The following is a 15,807-nucleotide window of genomic DNA, read 5'->3' on the forward strand; positions in this document are numbered from 1 at the left end:
CGAGTGTCTGAGTGGTGAGTCAGTGACTGGGAAACGCTGTGGGTGCATGACACATGGCCATCTCGGTGCCTGCTTGACTTGTGTGGCACAGTTACCAATGTGTGCTCTGTAACAGATGGTAGACATGGCCAGATGCAGGACTGTCCTGTGGTGTGTGCATGTGATCGGCATGTCCCATGATGCATGTGACGTTCAGCCCCCGCCCCTTATGATGTTCTAACAGTGCCTTGGACATGGATGCAAATGTCTGTTGCATGTGCCATGATTGTTTGTGCATGTGTGTTGCTTGCACTGACCTATGTGTTGTGTACGGTGATGTTGGTTATGACGTTTGACACTGCCACTCATGTGCATTTGCTTTGTGTCTAGCAGACCATTGCACAGTACCCTGATGCTTGTGTTCAATGTCTCCATATCTACAGCGGCGACTGAGGAAGAGGGCGGAGACGGCACTGTGGAGCAGAGCTGCAGGGATGCCTCCACCAGCCGGAGACGCAAGGCCCAGTCACCCTCCCAGGACAGGTCATCTTCTCGGAGCGAGTGACTGGTGCCGCATCAACCACTACGTCCGCAGCTGTTGAGGGGATGCCCAAGAAGGCGAGGTTGGAAGCGCGCTCCTCGGCAGCGGAAGGGGCAGGCGAGCCCCCACAGGGGCAGGACAGTGCGGAAGACAGTGCAGATGCATCCAGGTTGGTGGTGGTTGAGGAGGCCGCATGAGGCCCGAACATGGGGCCTGGAGGGGGTGATGCCACTGGTGCAATCCAGGGGCAGGAGGCAGCGCAGGTCGCCGGAGGGGCCTGTGCCTAATCCTGTCCCTGAAACAGACTGCATCACTATGCACTGGCACGCATGCCCCAGTCCAGGCCGTTCCGCGGGTAGAGGCTGAGTCCACGTCAACTGACGTTCCTCTACCTGCGGACCAGGCAATCCGTGACACGTGTCACTTGTGATGACATGCGTGATTCCAGGCAGGACCACGCATGTCATCACAAACCGGTGTGTGCCATCCTGAAATGGCTTGTCGGGGGTTTCCTCCATATGATGGCCGCTCTTGAGACCCCTCCTCCTCTTCACACACTTTGCGCCAGTCGTCCTCCATGCCGTCTTCCGGCCCAGATGCCACCAGGGCCCCCTGCGGACCTGCAGGACTCTCTGCATGAAGCAAGTGGTATTGACACTTCCCCTGAAATCAAATTTGGTAAGGCAGATCCAGGAGATCATGCCGAGAGCAACTATAGACAACTCATGACTAGAGTAATGGAATACATGGGATGGTCCAGGCTCGCACCTGTTTTTCGAACAGGACGATTTGACAGATATACTGGATAAAGGACCACAGGAAGACCCTATTGTCCCATTTTATAAGGATCTGCAGAGGAGGGTAACTTCCAACTGGGAAACACTTGAGGTTGTCCCTGCAGTGAATAAGGAGGCTAACAGCCAAATACAGAGCTTCAACTTCTGACCCTCTATACCTTTAGAAACATCCAACACCAGAAAGCCTGGTAGTACAGGCAGCAACCTCTTCAGGCAAACAAAATGCCTATCCCAAAATTGCACAATATAGGGATGACAAAAAATACGATGCCATGGCCCAAGAAGGTTTTCTCGCCCGGTAGTATGGCGTTAAAATCTGCTAATGCCACGTACACCCTGGAGAGATTTAGCCACACCCTTTGGGACTGTATTTCAATGGCGGCTGACCACATCCCCAAAGGGGAGGAACAAGACTGTTTCTTAAACATTGTAAAGGATGGGAAAGGCGCTATGGGAATCCCTCCAGCCTCGACTCTGTTGACAGATCAGCAAAGCCAAAGTGGATAGTACGGTAATCCACAGATTTGCTTGGTTGCAGAAGTCAGGATTTGCCCCAGACGTTCAATGACATTTTTAGCATATTCATCTGATATTTATAGCTAAGGTCAGGTGAAGTCCGTTTATTCAGATGAGAGATCCATCAGTACACATTAACAATAAAAACAGAGTAAACTGAAAAATACAAAAAGGGAAAAAGGATAAAATCACAGTCGGATCTCATTTGAATAAAATAGGTAAAAATGGAAAGGAGATTTACAATAGTGTGGCATCTGATTTATACATGAACCTCTGTTTATAAAACAGCCATCTCAGCAAAATGTTTAATTCTCTGCTTCCAAGCCCCCTTTAGAAAATATGCAAAGGCAACCCCCAGGTCGGAGAGAGGAAGCAAACACAAAAAAGCTGTTCTCCAGAAACAGAAACCAATAGCCCCAAGGACAAGCGGTGTTTCCTCCTTGCCGCACAGGCAAATCCCAAATCCAAAATGTTTGCTCTCAACATTTACACATTGTGCTCTTTAAAAGAAAGTCACTTAGGCGGGCACTGGCCTGGAGGGTCTGATGGTAACAATCCAAAACCATGGTGAAGGATCCAGCGACGACCCCTAGCAGGACACAATGGGAGGCACAGCCTAACAGAGGGTTTCCTAGAGTACGTAACTTCCCTTATGTGATTTCAGAACTTTCAAAATGTGGCTGGGAGCAGCTGGGTTGACAGGTTGGAAATACCTTCTGGGTTTGCAAAATGAAGCCAGACCCAAAAAGCACATGGTCCTTTTTAGAAAATTAAGCCAACCAATTTTGAACGAATATTATGCCAGTGGGGTCCTTACTAAACAGGATTTCATTTTCATGTACCCTAACTTTAATTTTTTACACATCACTGGAGCCTTTCACAAAGCACTGCACTGGATGCCGGTAGTTCCTTTTGTCAGTGTAAAATCTCTGATGCGGTATAACCTCTTATTCCTCATAGCTCGATACTCTCTGTGCCATAGACACCCATCAATTCGCTTGTCTTTCTAAGCTCTGTATTAAGGCCTCCACTCAGGCAATAGATACTTGCGATTCAACAGTGCCGTACGTTTTGAATCTACTCCGTTACAGTGGTAGGTAGTGGTTCTTTTTCTTTAAACATTATTTGCCAACCAAATGCGAAACCTGCAAACAGAATGGTGGATATAGTCTGGGTGTTCCACAAAAGGAGGATAGCTATGGCTTGGAAATCTAGGTAGGGCCCTTGCATAGAATGCTGGTGGGAAGATTTTAGACGCTGGTCCATGGCTGAGGTCACAGACTGGTACAGCGCTATGCAGGCAGGATTGAGAGAAAGCTCAGAGAATGTGGCAGTATGGAATACCCAGATGCAATGATAAACCTCCTTGAGGCTCCATTGCCGTGGTGAGGAATGGAGTGTTTGATGAGCTGCAAGCAAGGTGGGTGGCACAAGAGGTTGGGCAGAGACTAAAGAATAATATATGGGGTGGTTGGCCCTAGAAGGCTTCTTTAGTGTTACACGCTTAGTTATTGACAAACTCCTCACAGGTAGACTTGGTGTACTCTCCTGAAAAGTACTACCTATGGCACAGCCAACCTGGTTCACCTTTCTCCAGGTACTGTTACTAAGAAGATGAGCAACTGTTGTATTCCCTTTTGCATTCCTCTTTCTGGGTAGGCTTGGTTTACTCTCCTGCCAAGCACTACCATATACGACCAAAGATGCAACCGCGTCTTTGCTATCATTTTTGGGTTCCCAGGCCCTTGTTTTGGGGTATTCCTCCCCCTTCCTCACTTGCCACCACTTTTCTTCACAGTCCCTGAACCTGGGTTTGAGGTATTCTTCCCCCCTTATCTCTTGCCACAACTACTTCTGCTTCCTAGCGGCTCCCTGCCACTTCGCGTACCTGTGGGTTTGGTTTGCGAGGGCTTCGCTTTCTCCCAGCTTCATCCATCAGCTACAGGTGTTATGCTGCTTGCAAAGGATTTGTGGCTGCTCCACAGCACCGGCCTTCCTTCAGGAAGTCGTCTCACTTCCGACACCTCAGGATCTCCTGCCATCTTCGTCGCCAGCCTGCCGTCCCATCCAGTATCTCAGTACCGGCTACGGAGCTCTCATCCTCACCCTGGGCATCCCGGCTTCCTTCCCAGGTGCAGCAAACACAGACCTCTTTCTCGTGGCTCCTCCAGGGAGGACTGGTCCTCGTTTGGGGTCCTTCCTTGCTTTTTATTTGTTCGTCGCGTTCGACCAAATTGAATAGGCTAGTCTGTTCACTGCGGTTCCTCTTCTGCACTCCATACGTCATCTTCGCTGCAGAACTATTTTTCAGGATGTCACGATTGCTCTTCTTCATCTCAATAGAATTGAAAGGAGGACAAACTTCTACCTTGTTTGCATAAATACAAGTACTGCAGATTCTTGCACCATGGAGAAGGTAAGAGGCTGAGGGAGCTTGGATTGTGGTGTTATTGTACCGCGTCTCTCCTAGGGTGTCATCTGTCATCCCATGATGTGTTCCCTCCCTGTGTGAACCTCCCATGGTGCATCACCCCCAGGGGTGTCGCCCTGACTTTTCCCACTCTTTTCCTTGCCCTCTTCTCCTTGACCTGGTTTCCTTTTCACGCCCCGGTCTGGATGCCACCCTGGCAGTGTCACAATTTGCCTCTACACTGAAAAGGTTTGGTGGGGGTGTGCCCAGTAATAAATGCAAATAACATAACAAGGGTGTCTTCCACCCTCAGGGGAATCAAGACCCCTTTGAGTCTGCCATGTAAATGTTTCTCTCCATTGAAAGTCAAGCGTTCTGGGTCACACTGCAACCAGCCCCACAGTTCTTGCTATCATGATGGGACCCCCAAACATCTCATAGAGGGCAAATGTGAGGGAAACTTTGATATATGCAAAGACTGTCACACTACTTGAGCCTTGAAGGCTTCTTGCTCAATTAGTGATTAACAGCAGTTGTTTGGTTCAAAAAAATAAATGTGAGTAATTGCTGAAGTCCAACAACTCCGAACAGGAAGTTACAGTCTCAAAAGCTGCACCATTTATATCCAGCACTTCTGGCTGGCACTCGCTGTGCAAGAGCGAATCCTGCGAAATAATTGAGCAGCATTCCAGGGCACCACAAGAAGATCATCAAAGCCTAGCTGTTGCGGTATTTTAAGCATAGAATGTAGAAGAAATAGTATGAAACACTAGCTTACAAACATATCAAACTCAAAAGCAGACATATTGACGTTGTCAGTGACCCCTGCTTTAAAGTACGTTATCTGGAAAAAGAAAAGCATAAGTATATCTTTTTTTTCTCTCACTATTCTTGATTCTTAAGGTAGTAATGTTTTCCCCCATTTAAAAATACAATAATATTGCATTGCGTAAATCTTAATTGCATCAAATGTGCATCCATGAGCGCGTGGGTTCCACAATACTTAAGAAGAATATTTCTCTTACTAACCTTGAAAAGAGCATCTTTTAGACTCTGAAGGGTTGTTCCAACCTTTAGATCATGTATTGTGCTGAACCAGTCAAACATTATAATGTAATCCACATGCCCCCTTGTACACCACACATCTTTTGATTCCTCTGGCAGTTTTGCTTCAATCCAGTTTGCAGTGACTCTAGAAAATAGTTAAAGATATTATATTTCAGTAGATGGTACTACAAAAATAATAATAAAGTACTCACCGCAACTCACTAAAGACAAAGCAATAGGTCTGGCAAGATTGAAAAGAAAATCACGTATTAAAATTAAAAGTCGCTCAACTAACATGTATGCAGATAAATTAAAGGGCATATAATGTATCCCTGTTACGCGTATGTGTCAAGATTCCCTAAATCATTATCCATGAGAATGACTGCCATCTTATTTTTGATGCACACCAACAGAACCATCCTCCTATTTTCTGTTTCTTCCACATATGTAATGCAGCCCTAAGCAAAGGGATCACTGCTCTGTAAAATAGTATTTGTCTTTGTTGTCAGAGGATTAAAACAAAGTACTACATACCAAGACAGAATAAAAATATGCAAGTTAAAAATAATCCCATGAAATCATATACCTGAGTAAATATTGAGATTCTTGTGTAAAATGCATTATCCGTTTGAAATTTAACAATTTTGCATAATCATACAAAGTGGGCATGGAGAAGGTGACCATTTCCTATATGCGACCACAACTTAATAATATAATTAATACAGATTTAATTCCAATAAACACATTTTCTGTTAAACCCTTCTAGACTGTTTCAACTTGTTTATTCTATGGCTTTTGAAACACTTCATAATCATGAATTTATTTATTTATTTTTACATTTATAAAGCGCTCACACAGCCCGCAGGCATCGAGGCGCTGTCACAGGAGTTGTTTGTTTTTCTTAGTTGCGTATTTTTTTTTTGTGTCTTAGTTACGTATTTATAACGCGCTTAAACACCCAGAGGTTTCTAAGCGCGGACCCGGGGATCGAACCTGTTGTTGCTTCGTGTCGTCTTGCTTCCAAGACGCGCACGCTGCCGCTGAGCTATCCTCCCGGGACCTGAATCTGGTACGTATTTTTGCAAGGCAAGTATTCAAATGATCATATATTAGTTCCAGTAAAATCCATAAATGCCACTGGATACGTGTCTAAAATTGATTGCACAATGTGTAAAAATCGACTTGCTACCAATACAGGAGCTGGGCCAAACTGCTTAGAAATGGCAATATTCTAAAAATCATCTGGTGAGATTGCAGTTCCAAGGTGAGCGAAAACTATGCCTCTCAGTATTCACCTTCAATGGATCTCAAGAAGGAGAAAGTTGGGTCCAGTCTGCATGTCAAATCTTTGCTTTTCTCCGATCACCATTGATTGATCTCCATCCAACTCCAACGGAGCTGAGATTAAGATCAGAGACCCAGGAAAGGAGAGCTGAACTGCCCAAGCCTCTGCCGTGGCCTACGCTGCTGATCTCTGGGTCAGAAACATCAAAGATCCACAATGCAAAACCCTACAGGTGCCATCTGTCTGCCTCTCTGGCTGTCTCTCTTGGGTCTCTATCTGCACCATACCTGTTGGCTGCGAGAAGATGGTGGATTAGAGACCCACAGGAAGGAGGCATAGGGGTGACCTTAAACATACAGGTGGTGGCATCACTGAAAACTCAAACACCTTAGCTCATACCCAGGTTAACCAGCAGTTCCTCCTACAAAGTGTGGCTCATTGGAGGTTTCCAGTCAAAAGACAGTGCCAACTTGCAATGTGCATGCCCCCCTTGTTGCGATTTTAATAAGGATGTACCGTGAGTGACACACTGCCCTCTCTGTCCAAACAGGGACTCTTTCTCCACACAGGGTTGGCCACCCAAAGGCTCAATTTTACAATGTTCTACAAATTCTACAGTAAGGTGGCAAGGGTAAATAAAGTTATTCATGCATCCCAAACAAAACTAAGAGTCCAAAACATCTGCCCAACACCTCAACAAAGAAAATCCAAAATAATGTGCACAAACATCCTTCTCCCTTTAAGGAGGGCGTTGTCCCCTTCCAGGGGTCAGTTGGAGAGGTGGTATCTTATCCTTTGACCCTCTCTGAGTTGTGGGCTTCCCCAAGCTACACAATCATGTTTCGAGGGAAGGCAGTGTTTCGTGGATCCTCCTCATTTCCTTCTAGAATTTCTCCTTGGGGTTATTTTCTGGTTGAACTGCCAGAGCTTCTTACAAAAATGGGCACTGGTTCTGCGATTGCAGGATGATACTGTACACTGTGAGGGGTCAAAAATGAAAGCCGGACACACAGTGGCCATGTTTAGAGACATTTCATTAAATAAAAATGGGTTGGGAGAATGCCTCTCTGGCCCTATTCTAAAGCGGAACATCCCTACCTAGAAACCAAAAACTAAGGATGTCAGTAACTGAAAAGCTGTCCTTGTGTCTGTCCAAACCGTTCTATCCTGAACCTCACACTACAAACAAAACTAAGGAGTGCCAGGTAATGTCTTTAACTTGATGTTGGCAACAGTGTACAAACAAAAGTATAAGAATGACGCCAATGAAAAATATTCTTGAAGGTACAGGTACCCCTAGGATCACCCAAATTTCTGTTCCTAGAAGGTATCAGCTGTTTCTGGTTCCCCCTGTAACTACTGAACCGTTGTGCTCCTCCCACTGTAATAATGTCACAACTACTACCAACTGTCTGCTATCAGGTTCCCTGTAACCGCGAACCACAGACAGGAGTCTTGTCAAGATGTCATTCCTTTCTGTATCCTGTAACTAAGTAAGCCTTGCTTGTAACAGCGCCACGATGCCCGAGGGCCTCTTTGTGCGCCTTATAAATGTTAAAAAATAAATAAATACCCCAATAGCATTAGTTCATCAGGCTTTTATTCAGTATTTTACCTTTAAGCTTAACACAAATACAAAAGTCAGATTAATAATTCATCAGGAACATTTACCACCAGGGAATAGGAAAATAATTAATAAAAGCATTCAATATCAAGATTAGAAAAAAAAGGAAATAACAAATCAAGCAAAATACTATCTCTAGTTCTCTCAGTTAACCACTGGTTCCAGGTTTTAAAACTACTGGTTTCAGAGCTTTATCCCTCTGGAGCCATGCCCTGCAGATATAACGAGTGGTTGCAAAAACAACCTTTAAAAGCATGCACAGGCTTAAAAACAACAGGGTAGGTACTACATTACGGATACCAGAGTTTTTAAAAACTGGCCTCAAATACAACCATCTTAGGTGAGAGGTTTTCCCACAAATTAGCATACAACAGTGCAATGTTTCTTTGGAAAATCCACATAGGAGCCATTTTGCAGTTCCACCACTGCTCCATGGGGCAGTAAAAGATGGTATTGGCAATATGCCTGATCTAAAGCGCAAATATAACGATCTCTCGAAAAACAGGAAGATTATATCTAGGTAGAATTTAAAGACCCACTCAATTCTGTTTTCCAAATATCCGTGGCCCACTTTCAGTTTAGTAGCTTCAACAATTCATTTTTCGCGGGCTCTCGTGATCATATATAGTTTCAAGCGCTTTATATCCTGTGGCAGAAAATCCACCAGTTTATTCCAAAGATCAGTCCTGTCTAAATAAGGACTGATTTCACGTGCTTGAACCATTTTGAGCTCTTGCCTACGTTTCGGCTCATGATGTGAAATAACACATTACAGTAGTCCTTTAAACCCTTAGTGTTCCATACTCTAAGCCAGTATAAAACGGGTTTTCGAATTATCGGAGGGTATACAGGAACACACTTGAGTTCTAAGAGCACCAAGGAAGAAGGGGCGCTAGTTGGTAATAAAAGATACTTTTGCAAATATTCATCCTACTGACATTTGAACAGCGCCATAGTTCAGCTCCATATATTGATGCCGCTAGAGCTTGTTTTTGGTATAGGTCCAGGGCTCGGGAGCTCTGCTCCCGTGTTGACAAAAAAAAGACAGGATACCGCCACTAAACTTCTCTAGTGTAATGGTGGATTTTTACCAACTGTGCTCCCCATCCTCCAGATTCCTGGAAGCATATCCCTAACCAATCGAAGTGGGGTACCTGTTCAATAACAGAGTTACACACACTGAAACACAACAGCTTACGTTTACTAAAGGGGGGTTTAAATACCAGAGTTTTGATTTATCGGAGCTCAGACTTAAACCCCAAAAATGTACATTTATCCTGTGAAATAGTTAGAGCCTTTTTTAAACCCTTTGGGGTGGTTGCAATCAGACAGCATCGTCCGCAATGAAAAAGTGCAGGATATTTGTTGGAATCCAATCAATCAAGCAAGTTTATTCGGAAATATAAAAATTTCCATTAAACGACAAAAGAAAAAATATAGATTACACAATTCCAACAATACAAAAGCGCCAATTATATAAAAGACAGATAAAAATAGATGCCAAAAATTACGAGACACAATCAACAGTGATAAAAATAACTTGCACTTGCTTGCCAGTCAGGAGGGCATATTTTTAAAATTATACATTATAATCAAGCATAAAACAGGACTCAACCACTTTTCCCCAAACATAATTCATTATTAATGTTAGTGGCACTAACTGCCCCCGCCTTGCAGATTCAATAGATTCATTCTAAAATACATCGCTCTTTTTAAAAAAGTCAACAGGGCCCAGGATGTAAAAACTGACTCAGCACTCAGAAGAAACTCAAGTGCAGCATTATGTACACGAATCTCCGTTTTCTTAAGAGCGGGGACCAAGGTCATTCTGCGGATACCCGCATATCCTAGACAAAAGAACAACAGGTGCGAAAGGTCCTCGCGCTTGTGACCACAGACTGGACAGCCGGCGTCACTGGGAAAACTTTTCCAATTGCATGTATTTCCCTGTAGCCGGAGGCAATCAAAGCGGGCCCTCGTGATCAACCACCTTTCTGTTTTAAAAGTGCTCCTAATCAAATATGGTTGGATTCCGGAGAGATTACTAATACTGGAGTGAAAAGAGTCAAATTTCTGGGTATAGCTACAATTTCTCCCAGTTTAACCTTGTATGCTGCCCCCTCTGGCTTAGTGATTAAAAATTCAGGCGGGAACAGAGCACTTAGGTTAACTTCCCCCAATTTAGCAGAAACATAGGCTAACCATGGGATTTTTTTCCATCCTGATCTGCCCAACACAGTGCGTAAGATAAAATGGCACAGCGTTGCGTGTTCGTTAGCCCACAGCCGAATCCAAAAGAGTAATGGTGCCATCGCCCACTGATCCTCCCAGAACTCTGCCCCCAATTCTCTATGAATAGCTAATCCGGGGGCGCTGGTCGGTAACCCCAGCAGGTTTTTAAAAAATTTATTTTCTTTGCCTTGGATTTCAGCCGCGTTTTGGAAACCCCAAATGGCTGCGCCATACAGAGTAGTTGCCAAAGTTTGTGCACCATAAATTTTCAGAATCACGTCAAGAGGCTGAGCTCTGCTTCTTGACGCAAATCTAAAAAGCCCACCTATCTGTTGGCTCATCTTTGCCGATTGCTTTGCCACATGAGCCCTTCCATTTAGGGTCTCTGAGAAACTAATCCCTAGATAGTCGAACACCTTAACTCTAGGGATTGTTTCCCCAACGCATAGCATGGGTTTCATTGGTGCTGAGCGTTTCCTTCCAACACATGCCATAACCGCTGACTTTTTGGTGTTAATTTTTAGGCCCAAATTGTTCATAAAGGTTGCATAGGCGTCAATCAAGACCTATAGTGCCCTTGGTGTTCTGGCTATTAGGACTGTATCGTCCGCATACGCCAGAACCGGAAAGCCCCTACCCCCCAAAACCAAAAAGTCTGCCCTTACATCAGTGAGGTCCCGCGAGAGGCCATTGATATAGAGGCAAAAACAGATGGGAGCAAGCACACACCCCTGCCTTACACCGCATCCCACCTGGAAACAGGCTGTGCAGTGCCCACCCGGCCCACTACGTACACAGGCCTCGTTATCCGTGTGAAGGTCAACCAGAGCCTGCAGGATCTCCCCCGGACAGCCCAAGGACCCAAGCACTGCCCATAGCTTAGCTCTATCTACTTTGTCAAAGGCAGTGCTTAGGTCCATAAAGGCCAGATATGCTGACTCACCCAGACTAAATACCGAGTTAGCCACCAAAATATAGAGGTTGAGGCTTTGTTCAATGGTGCCTACACCCGGACGAAATCCAAATTGGATGTCTGACAGGATCGACTGTGCCCCTATCCAGTTTTCAATTCGAGCTAACAGAATTCTCCCAAAGATTTTAAAGGAAGAATCCAACAGAGAGATAGGCCTATATGCACTTGGACTAGAGATGTCTCCTTTTTTGAATATTGGAAAGATTATGGCCTTTTTCCAGGACGGGGGATACTCCCCTAACTTTAAGCAGGCATTAAAAACCACTGTTAAGAGCGGTGCCCACAACGCAATAGGGTCCTGAAACAGGTCCGAAGGGATCATATCTGGCCCCGGGGCTCGGTTATGAGCTTGAAGCTTTATAGCCTTTATCGTCTCCTCCACCTCAAATTTCAAGCAGACGTCTGCATGGTCTAAAACATCCTGTGCACACTCTAGCCCAAATAAATTCCCAAAATGGGATAACCAAGCCCCTTCTTCCACGTAAGTGCCACTACCTTCCTTTGAGCCACATCCCTCTGGGCCACTTTTTACATAAGCCCAAAAGGCCTTCTGGTCCCTCCTTCGAGCAACATCCAAAAAACCTTCCCAAGCTGCCCTTTCCAACTCATTTTTCCTCCTCTTTAGTTCTAGTTTATAGATCTTCCTAACTTGGGCAATCATAGATCTACTGCTGGACGGATCCTTTAGGGTTAATAGCAGAGTTTTTTTGGCCCCTTTGCAAGCTTCGTCCAACCAACCTCTATTTGTTTCCTTACCCTTTGACTTAGTTGTTAGTGAGAATTTATTTGTGAAGGCAGCCGTCAATTCCACAAATTTCTTTACAATAACCCCCGGGGGTGAACAATCATCCAAAATATCCAACACAAGGGATACATTGTCAGTGATGGCTTTATAGTGTAGATCCCCCCTTTGAATTTTCCCCCATTTAATTCTTCTGGTGCCAATGGGTATGCCCATAGGAGGAATAGGGGCTATTACCTGCGAAACCGCCTCCCCCATCAATCCCTTCAACTTCAGGCAGATGGGTAGGTGGTCACTGTGTGGATCAGCCAATACTTCGAAACTTGCAGCTGATTCCCAAAGGTTTGTAGAGATACAAAAATAATCAATTGTAGAACTTCCAAGGTGGCTATTAAAGGTCACTGCACCCGGTATGTCTGGAGCCAATCGGCCATTCACTATGCGAAAGCCCCACTCCAACAGCCACAGACTTAGCTGTAGACCTTTAGGGCAGACTCTCCCATCTCGCATACATCTGGGCGGGATATTCTCTATCTGATCCTCCAAAGGATAGAGAATATCCAAGTCAATCCCCCCTCCCATTTTGATGTTAAAATCACCCCCCCAAATATAGAAAATGCTTTTATTCCCGCCCCTGGACAGTAGATCTTCCATAAACTTTTTAACTTTAGTTAGCCTGTCCAGGTCAGAGATATGGGGGCTGTTATAGAAGTTGATAATACATAAAACAGCTCCCTTGCGGGTAGTTAGGAATATCACCTGTAGAAAATCCAGCCCTGTCTGTATTTGCTCAATCTTACATTCAAGAGAAGTCTTTATTAGTATACATAAACGACCGTATTGTCTTCCTCTCGGTTTCTTGTTAGCTGGAATATCAAAGGAGACAAAACCATCAAGGTGCGGGGTTTCTATTGCCCATGTTTCCTGGAGTAGGACTACTGAGTTAGCTTGCAGAAGCTCCATCACCGGAACCAACTTCAATTTACTAAATGAGCCTGCTATATTCCAAGACAGCATGCGGAGGTGTGGCCTTTCATCTACGCAAGTCTCCTGGGGTACAGACAAGGGTTGCACCATTACAGTTCCCACTACATCCTCCAATTGTCAGTCTATATCCTCGCAGGACGTTAAGACCTCAAATTGGTTATCCTGGGGCAGGGGAGCTGGAGCTTTCCTACCCGGGGCAATACACCGACCCTTATTCGCCCGGACAGTGCTCCAGCTGCCCTCCGGATTATTAATTGGGGGCTGCCCACCCAGGATATTATCAATCCCTACAGACCCGCCTCGCCTCAGACTTCCAGTGGGTTGGTTATGCACCAATTGCCCCCCTTCACATGCATAAAAATAATCCAAAGGGAGCAATTTGCTAAGCAGTTGATTACCATTGGGCTTAAGGCCTCGGGCCAGGTTAGTATTCAAGAGATATTCCATAATCTGGGGGTCAGATAAAGTAATTACCACACAGTCCCCGCTCAGATTCTTTGGCCTATTCCCCACCCAACCCACGCGCCTGGCCATGCGAATGAGTTTGGGATCTATCTTTGGCCCCATCAGATTGGTGTTGATCCAGTGGGATGCTTTATTAATCAATGAAAAAGTTGATTCAAAGTTTCCGGATGGGAGCCCAGGCAGTCCTGTAATGATCCCCACAAGAGGGGTTGCTTCTGGGGGGAGATTTAAAATGGTTGAGCTCCCCTGCCCTAACCCCAAGCTTTGTGGCTTTGGCCTATCATCAAGTTTGCCCTTTGCTCTGTCCAGTTCAGGCTCCCTTGCCCCCCTCTTGGCCTCGGTGGCTACTTCCACGTCCCCTATAACGATAACGTCAGAAGCCCTCCCCTGTGGATCTAAACCCCTTCCACCATTAGAGGTAATAACATCAGATGGTGGAGTTAGTAGTGTACATTGGCAGGTCCTATCCACTTTTCTCAACTCCTCCACAGCAGTAGCCAGGGTGCCCAGCTTAAGGGAAACTGTTCTGATGGAGTCATCCATTATGGCCAGGGTATTTAGTACCCCCTCTTTAAGTCCCTTCAAGGAGTTCAATAATAATTGTAATGGTTTAAGTTTTTCATCCAGAAGGGCCTCTAGCCAATCTTTATCTCCTTCGCTAGCTCTAGAGCTGTCCAGAGACCCAGAATCCAGAAACTCAAGCTCTTTGCCAATGTGTCTGGGGGCCTCCTTCCTCAAACACTGGGGTTGCAACATCAGTGGGGGTATCCCTGCAGCATCTACCACCGCTTTAGTTATGGCCCCAGTCAGCCTGGGTCTTGCACTAGCGGCTGCATCTTCCTCTCCCATCTCCTCTAAACCTACAAAACCGCTCCCATTGCGCTGTGGGCTTACCACTCTAGGGGCACACTCCACTGCATTCATGCAATTCACAATTTTGCTGGCCATAACATCCATATAAGAGTCCAGCGATCTTTGGGAAGAGTTAACAACTCTGTTCGCTATGGGTTTAACAGAATTCGGAGGTTTATTCATTTTAATTATAGCTGCATTTTTTTTGGTTTTTTTTGCACCATTTCCTGTTGCCCACCCCTCTCCAGCTTTGCGCTTCCCCATATGGGCGGGTTATAAATACCACTAAATCCGCACAAGCTTTTGGGGAATGGGGGGTGAATGAAACCACCACTCGCCCTTACAGACTCAAACTCTATGAGGGGATTAGACAGCAGGTATAGGAGGAGGGGGGGAGAGAAAAGAAAAAAAAGAAAGAAAAAAAAAAAAAGTCTCGCAGCCCCCGCACAACCTCCTACCAGAAAAAGTAGAAATAAAATACGGATGAAATACAGATAGGAAACGAAGAGTAGGAAGTAGGGAGAAAAAGTGAGTAAAAGTGTATAAGAGATTAGTAACCACCTGTTAAAAAAAGCCCTCCTAATATAACAGCAACATCAACAGCCGCGGCAACAAGTAGCCGAGATATAGATTAGCAGTTAAGCTGATGTATAAAAACACTTTAAAAGTTCGAAATAAGGTTTTGTAACCTGATGTCCAGAGTCCAATGTCAAAAAATCTTTATCCCATGGGCCTTTTACTGATATAGTCAGGCAAAAATACGACCCATAAGATAACTGAAGTCTTAAAAATCAATGGGCCCAAAAAAGATCCATTGGCTACGAGAAAGGCACATCCAGGCGTGTGCTCCCACCCTCTGAAAACCAAAAGAAGCAGGGCCGTTAAGAAGCTACTGTTTCAGAAGGGCGGGGGAACGCCCGACAGCTTAGGGAGCTGCCGTAGTCCGTCTCTCCCCCCCCCCCCGCCCTCCAGCTGCACACAGAGGGGGCGGCTTGAACCCACAAGTACGCTCGAATGCCGGACGTACCTTGCACCCGAAATGTCAGCAGCAGGTGAGGACCGTCGTGGAAGACCTTCACAAAGCTCCACGCCCTTTAGAGCACCCGCGGCAACCAGGTACACACAGGGGCACAGGGATCAGGAAGTTAGCCCTTACGCTCCGACGCTCTTGACGTAAAGGACTCAGCTGGGACTCCGCTGCGCTCCGCTCATCAAAGGCTTCTTGTAGAAGCAGCCCCGCCTTCTCCTTCAGACAAAATAATTAACCCCTTGTGGTGACTGGGGCACAGATACACTCGGCCTCGTAAAGGACTCAGCTGGGACTCCGCTGCGCTCCGCTCATCAAAGGCTTCTTGTA

General features: G+C 45.5%; 1 protein-coding gene across 2 annotated transcripts in view; it reads right to left on the bottom strand.

Moving 5' to 3' along the window:
• USP8 (ubiquitin specific peptidase 8) overlaps positions 1–15,807 on the bottom strand; it is a 1,053,131-nt gene that overhangs the window by 625,169 nt on the left and 412,155 nt on the right. For both annotated transcript variants that reach the window (XM_069624966.1, XM_069624967.1), the window contains exon 8: positions 5,273–5,435. In XM_069624966.1, coding sequence (XP_069481067.1) covers positions 5,273–5,435 — 163 coding nt within the window. The remainder of the gene's footprint in view (positions 1–5,272; positions 5,436–15,807) is intronic.

This window comes from Ambystoma mexicanum, chromosome 11 (genome assembly GCF_040938575.1).
Source record: "Ambystoma mexicanum isolate Mex_15411 chromosome 11, UKY_AmexF1_1, whole genome shotgun sequence".
Lineage (NCBI taxonomy): Eukaryota > Metazoa > Chordata > Amphibia > Caudata > Ambystomatidae > Ambystoma > Ambystoma mexicanum.